This window comes from Plectropomus leopardus, chromosome 1 (genome assembly GCF_026936395.1).
Source record: "Plectropomus leopardus strain MGB_pleo_1.0 chromosome 1, ASM2693639v1, whole genome shotgun sequence".
NCBI classification, from domain to species: domain Eukaryota; kingdom Metazoa; phylum Chordata; class Actinopteri; order Perciformes; family Serranidae; genus Plectropomus; species Plectropomus leopardus.
The window spans coordinates 10,881,272-10,888,844 of NC_142176.1; the positions used below are offsets into that span (position 1 = coordinate 10,881,272).

Below are 7,573 nucleotides of genomic sequence, written 5' to 3' on the forward strand. Positions count from 1 at the left end.
CAAACAAAACATTTGAGGACGTCATCTCGAGCTTTGGAAAACCCTGATCTACATTTTCTATTTTCTGACATTTTGTAGAACAAACAATGAATCAATTGAGAAAATAATTAATATAATACTTGACAGTGAAAAGAATTGTTAGTTGCAGCCCGATACATCGTTCACTTTGACACAAAATAATAAGATGAAGAGTATGAATCGATGCCAAATCCTTGTTCCAATGTTCAATAACTTTGTCTGCCCTTGCGTCTGTTTCCGCTCAGATCATGCCCAGACGGGTGGTGCGAATAGTCCTACATGGGCGTGGCTTTGTTGACAACGTCACCATCTCCACCACTGCACACATGGCCGCCTTCTTTGCCGCCAGCGACTGGCTGATGCGTAACCAGGACGAGCGAGGCGGCTGGCCCATCATGGTCACCCGTAAACTGGGCGAAGGCTTCCGGCCTCTGGAGCCTGGCTGGTACTCGGCCATGGCTCAGGGCCAGGCCATGTCCACGCTGGTGAGAGCGTACCTCCTCACCAAGGACCAGGCGTACCTCAACGCTGCCCTCAAGGCAATCGGACCCTACAAGGTGCCTTCAGCGCAGCACGGGGTCAAAGCTGTGTTTATGAACAAATACGACTGGTATGAAGAGTACCCCACCACGCCCAGCTCGTTTGTCCTCAACGGCTTCATCTACTCCCTGCTGGGACTCTACGACTTGACTGAGACCGCGGGGGAGAAGCTCGGCAGGGAGGCGGGGCAGCTGTTCAGCCGCGGCATGGAGTCGCTGAAGGCCATGCTTCCGCTTTTTGACACGGGGTCCGGGAGCATCTATGACCTGCGTCACTTCATGTTGGCCACAGCGCCTAACCTTGCGCGCTGGGACTATCACACGACGCACATTAACCAGCTGCAGCTGCTGGCGTCCATAGACAACTCTCCCATCTTCAAAGATGTGGTAAAGCGCTGGAAAAACTACTTGAAAGGGATTCGTGCCAAGCACAACTAGACAAACTGTAACCTACATATAGCATACAGCGGAAATGATAACTGACAAGGTGAATTTACTCTAATGATGACTGAATGTGAGGTGGATGCTCACATTGTGTGTGTGTGTGTGCGTCCCAGTTTTGGTTGAGGTTCATAATCTAAAGGATGAGTTTATTCAGCTGCAGCTCTCAACACTGAAAGTTTCTCCTGTGCTCTGTTGCAGGTTTTATATTTTCTGCAACACTGACTGTAGCTCTCCTCTCCTGTTTTTTTCCTTGAGCTAGTGTTTGTAATTATGCACAGACCTAGTTTCAGAGTGAGTGTGTTCAGGAAGAACACGCCTGTGTGTGTCTGCGGGTGTGTGTGTGTGTGTGTGTGTGTGTGTGTGTGTGTGTGTGTGTGTGTGTGTGTGTGTGTGTGTGTGTGTGTGTGTGTGTGTGTGTGTGGGGTTTAAAGTAACAATATGACGTTTGAGAAAGATGAAACTCCTTGAATCATATTTCCGACATTCTTTGATGCATCCACCACTTGTCTCTTCTCTAATTGTATTTTTTTTACCATTTCATCGTAGATTTGCAAAGCTTTTTGAGACCAAGAAACACTAAAAAACAGAATATATTATTAATGATATGGAGAATGTCAAAATAATATTCTTATTAATATAACATTAAACATTTCTCCATTGGAACCTTTTTTAAAATAGTATAACTCCTAAAAGGCTGAAATTCAAAATCAAGAAGTATTTTTTTTAGGACACCGTGTTTAAGCTGTCAGCTGAGATAAATTGATTTGGCTGTCATCCTTTTACAAAAAAGCGTCAAATACTTTATACCTCCAAACTGGCAAATTGAAGTTCTTTTCTGAAGCCCCTAAAACATAGATAAATAGTTCCAACTAATTTTAGGGAAGGATTATGTTAAGTGAGGCAGTTTAACTTCTTAAGTATATTTTCCTTTTTAAATAAATATTAAATCATGTATTAGACGTCAGTCAAGCTGCTCTGAGGATTAAACATCTCAAACCACTATATTTGAATTCAGATGGTTAAACTGGCTCTTCCACCATCAGGTTCCCACCCACAATGCCACTGTGTTTATCTGAGCTGCTGTGAACAAATATCTGCATTCCTGCATCTTAAGTTATGTAACTGTTGTATTGAGACTGCAGGTAGCACACTGTTTCTGTAAAGGTCCAGTCACACCAAATTGACATCAAAGAACTAGCAGTGACGAGGACGGACTGTTGCGTCGCCTAACGTAGCCTTTGTCTCGGGCAAGAAGTTGCCCTTGAATACACCGCAAAGACTACAGCCAACAGCCAACTAGCACGTCGTTCTGCACGTGTGTGAGAAAAAAAAAACTCCATTCAACATGATGAATTAGCTGTTAGTGCCAACAGTACAGGACAAACCACAAAAAGTGACGACCCGACACCAACAGCCGACCGCAAACTTGCTCTGTTATATTTCTTACATTCTCTAAGATAAACCCATCGGGCCTACAACAATCTTTAACAATATCCTAATGAATGATTTATCCTAATAAATCATCCACGCTGAAACCACAGAGTCCAGAAACTGATCTGCAATCATAGCTCGATGAGGCACCGGAGCCAACCTCAACACAACTCCTCCCCTAAAAACTTCATTGCTACTAATGTTAGAGCGCGTAGCGTCAGTGTCATTTTGTTCACATCCCGGTGAGTTCACTACGTCCTGCAGACTCTCTTAGCTGTTTCACTCCAATAAATACATGAATAAAGACCAAAATATTTATCACTAACTTCCCTTTCAGTCTTTCAGCCTGAATTAGTACCCGGCTCTACTGTTGTTTTTTTTTTCAATTTTTAAGCCTAATTTTATATAGCATCAAAACAAAATTTCTGTGGTGACACAAACTCATTACACACATTTAGTTTTGCTTGACCTTTGCTTGAACTTTCTGCATAGGTGTGTTGCCCTAAAGTGGTGCGGTGTGCAGACTACAAATATGAGCCATCTCAGATAATGTTATCAATAATTTCTTCACATCTTTTGAGGTACTTTTTAAATATTATGTCAGGGTCGTGCAGATGTAAATGATTCAATCTTGGCTAACTGGCATATTAAAATTTGTATTAATTTTCCTAAAAAATAAGAAATACAAACAGAAAAATCAAGGGAAAGCTTCATGCAGATCCAAATAAAGGCCTAGCTGTGATATTTTTAAGCTTCTTTCAACTTAGAAATATACAAAGGATAGACCTTGAACTAACTCTTGTATTTCCATAAAAATGTAACTCTAGCTTCAGATGAATCTCTTGACCCATCATTGTCGAACATTAAAACCTTTATATCCCTTTTATTTCCACTGGTTTGAACATCAGCACCATTAGCTGCATGTTCATTCATTTTCATGCCCCGCTTTTGACCTTCTGTGGAAACTCATCCGAAAAGCTCTTCCTCTACAGCTCTTACTTCCAGACGATAATTGCAGGAAACAAGTGTAGGTGGAGGTAGATGCATGTGTTGTGTATTCGGGTAAAAAGACATGTGGGCAGCAGAGGCACAACTGCGTCTCGCGAACACGTCAGTTTATAACATTTAAATAGACAATGCTGGGAGTACTGAAGGTGGAGGTCAATTCTTGACAAGCATTAAGAGGCTGTCGGTCCCCACAGGCTCTCATTGCTCCTCTCAGCTGCTGTGGGTGCATGAACTCAGCGTTTTTAATCCGTGAGCCGACCTGTTGACCGCTGTACGAGGAGAAAGAAAGCTCGCCGAGACACTAACAATTCACCCGACTAATAGGCTGGAGAGCCCGCACACACAGTACAGTCTCTAGTCGGGGATGAGTCAGCACTCACAAACACAACAGAGTGGAGCCTTCAGCATCAATGAGGCTTTCATCGATCTACCTTTAAAGATTATTAATGGAGGAGAATCAGGCCGTTTGTTCTTCTGAAGGTGTTGGTGCTGAATTTTCTTTGGTCATTCTGATGAAAACTTTGAGATGAAAACATTCTTCATGTTTTCAAGAGGAGTAAATCAAAGAAGCATGTCATTCATTTCAATGTAATTTTGTATAGCAAATAAGTCTTGTTTCCCTTCAAACCCAGTATTAATTTCTCCAGGTAAACCTTCCTCTCCTCAGATTCATCTGTAACTCCTCTAGCTTCAAGCATTCATAACTAGGTGAGGATGTTTGACAGATTATTAGGGCCACTGTAGGGAAGAAAATAGTCTGATATTTCAAGAACAAATTGGTAACATTTCAAGAAAAAAGTGTTTAGTCAAAGAAGTCTTTTGCAAGGAAAAGCAAGCACACAATATACATGGTGCAATTTATACTGTACATGGGCGGAGTATGAGAGAATCGGTCCCTGGGCACAGATATGCAAAAGGCCCCACTACCTCTCCTTCATAGGAGCAAGACACACATCGACTTTTGCCTCTCTTTTTTTTGTTTTTGCATCATTTTGTGGTTTATAGTCATTTTGAGACTCAGTACAGTAATTACACAGTACACAGTGACAGTGACATTTTGCAGACCCTGACACTTTGGGTCCCTGGGACTGTGCCTGGTAGACCCCTTCAGAAATCCATTCATGCATATGTATATATACATATATATATATATACATACATGTTGTAATGTACAGATAAGACCAGAGGTGAGGACTTGAGTCACATTACATGGAATCGAGTCAGATCAAATCAGAAAAGACTTGCATCTTAACTTGGACTTTAACACCTATGATTCATCACTTGACTTGGACTTTTTGACTTGAAAATAATTAGTACCCTGATACTAAGCCCAAAGATTCAAAGGCATGTTTAGGAAAATAATGCAAAAAAATTATGCAAAAGTTAAAAAAGAGTGACACAAATCAGTTAATTTCCTGAATCAATTAAGATCCACTTTGTTTGAACCAATCCAAAAGCATCATTTCAAGTTTCAGGAGCGAACCAGAAAGAACGAACGTCACATTACTGAGCGTCAGTTGAAAAATATCATACCAAAGATACTGTTTGCTCACAAAAACTATGTGGTGGTCAACAAAAATTAAAGTGACGCAACAAAATCCACCTTTGATTGATATTTGAAGATGCACAAACATTTAGTTGTGACTAATATTTACAAGGTTAATGAGCGAATGCTTAGCCAACATTATTACTCATTGGTGAGGAGCAGATCAAGACTTGTTTAGGACTCAAAACTCAAAGTTTAGGACTTGGGACTGAAAAATGAAGTCAACGTGATATTGCCAAAAATTGCAGTTTCTGGCCACTTGAGGCTGGTTCCAGAAGTGTGTCAATCACCATCGACCTCCGTGTTAAAATGCCCAAATTTTTTAGCAGAAATAAATATGTTTACAGCATGGTACATTGGTACCCAAAAAAACAGTTTAGGCCTCTGTGACTCATTTTAATTTTTAATGAAAACTATATGGGGGGTAAATTTTTAAGTAACTCACCTGTTTACATTCTATCAAGGCTTAAAGTTATGCATAATTAAGGGCGGGGCCAGTTGCTTGACAGGCTGTCTGCAACATGTCGCTACAGTCTGTGAGTCCACCCTTCGCTCCTCCACAACCTCCCGCCCAAATCTGGTCAAATCTGTCTCCAAAAACCAAGATGGCGATGGCCTAAATGCCAAACTCAAGGCATCAAAACATCGGTCTACAAACCAGTGGGTGAGTGGGTGAGTGCAAAGACTTACTCGTGACTTGTTCCCACCTCTGGATCCTATTAGATCCGTTCACATGTAACCAGTTAGATGACAATACACAACTTATTAAATCAACTTTTTTCATGTAATATGATTTTATTATAATAATAGGACATGGTCTTGTTATTTAATTATATTATCAAAATCTAATTTTTTCATTCTTGAAATGTCGAGACTTTTTCTTGTAAAATTATGCCTTTTTCCTCAAAATTACAACTTTTTTTTATGACTAAATTATTTTTTTTCCTTCAAAAAATGTTGACTTTATTCCCAAAAATTGAATTTAAAAAAAGCTCTATACTGAAAATCCCAAAATAAAGATTTAAAAGATATCTTTAGGCTAACTTCTAACCTTGTATGTGTGGATGGAAGAAATTATACCGATGTTCTGTTTTTAAGTTAAAAAAAAAGATAAAATATGATCGGGGCAAAGAGCTATGAGTGCATGTTTTGATAATCCCATGCTTGGTAATCCTGATTTTGTTTATTTGCTGTTGGTATTTTTTCCCATGAACACGTACATAATCACACTTTGCCATTTTGACAGGACAGGTAGAAAAATGTAGATTAAATGGAACATTCAGGAATGGAAGTTTTGTCTGTGAAAACCTATCTTTATTTTGTTTATACCAAAGTCATTGATTCAAGTATATTTGAATTTGTCTATTTTTGTGCAAAACCGATTTCCATTCAGCATTTAATGATGTAAAGTCTCCTCGGAGATGTCACAGAGAGACACTGCCTTTTGACAAATGCTAGTTTTTCAAATGTAGGTTGAGTAGATTATAGCAAAAATACGACGTGTAAAACTTGCTTATTGTAAAGGGGACGTGTGCAACTAGAGATTAGCATTTAGTCAGCTACTGTTTAAAAGGGAAACGAGCCAGTAGCTGCAAATCCTCCTTGAAAGTTTTTTGCTGGAGTGTGTGTTTGCATCATTTATCATTCGTTGGAATAATTTGCAGAGAAGATTATTTGCTAGATAGACAAAAGCACAACTGCTGTTTATTGTCACATGATTTCTTTTGGATTGCTTTGTTTTTCTTTTCAGGACAATGTGCAACGCCTTCATTAAGAAAGCTGCTATTATTGTTCACTGTGTAACAGGTATAAGAGCTTCTTTTTCCTCATTTTAGTGTTTTATTCTTTCTGTCTTTCCACAATCTGTTAAAGACTTCAACTAATGACCGCTGAGGTCAAATGTGATTTATGCAATAAAATGTTTACTGGGGTCGTGAACACCACAGGAGACCCAGAGCGGATGTACAGACTTTGCAATTCAAGCACAATGTGCAAATGCTACCATTTTTTAGTCCAAGGAAGAGAGGTGTTTATATACAGAGTAAATCTTTGTGCTTTAAAATGTGCTTTTTAAAGGTGTAAAAAAATAAAAGCATTTTTCTTAAACTTCTGGTCAGATCTCTTCCTCTGTAAAGTTTAATTGGGAACTCACCAGTTTAAGGACAAACTTCATTCACAACATGATCTCACTCCTAACTCCGGCCCTCAGCGCCAGATACCAACACACGAGGGACCCTTTAGTGGGGTCATGAGATGCACAGGGTGGCGGCTTTTTTTGACAATCCCAGCACCTGTATAAAGGATAATAAAGTCCGCATAAGAATTTCAGACTTTAACTGTTCGTATCCTGTGTGAAACCAAAAGTCAACCAACATAATAATAATAAATAACTACTTGGTGTGTTAGTACGTGTAGCATACTATGCTAGGCAAACCATGGTGTTTTGTTTTTTTTTTCAAAACGTAACCAGGTGCTTTTGTTGCATAAACTGAAAAAAGTAAACCCAAAAACAGTTTTTAACAAGGTTCTCAGTTTGTTAAAAAAAAATGACTTTGTGCATTTAACAAGTAGGAACTGTACATTTCCT

General features: G+C 39.4%; 1 protein-coding gene across 1 annotated transcript in view; it reads left to right on the top strand.

The window, feature by feature from the left end:
• glceb (glucuronic acid epimerase b) overlaps window positions 1–7,092 on the top strand; it is a 73,915-nt gene extending 66,823 nt beyond the window's left edge. The window contains exon 6 of the mRNA XM_042491734.2: window positions 264–7,092. Within this exon, the coding sequence (XP_042347668.1) occupies window positions 264–995 (732 nt within the window). The 3' untranslated portion in view covers window positions 996–7,092. The remainder of the gene's footprint in view (window positions 1–263) is intronic.
• The last annotated feature ends 481 nt before the right edge of the window (window positions 7,093–7,573 follow it).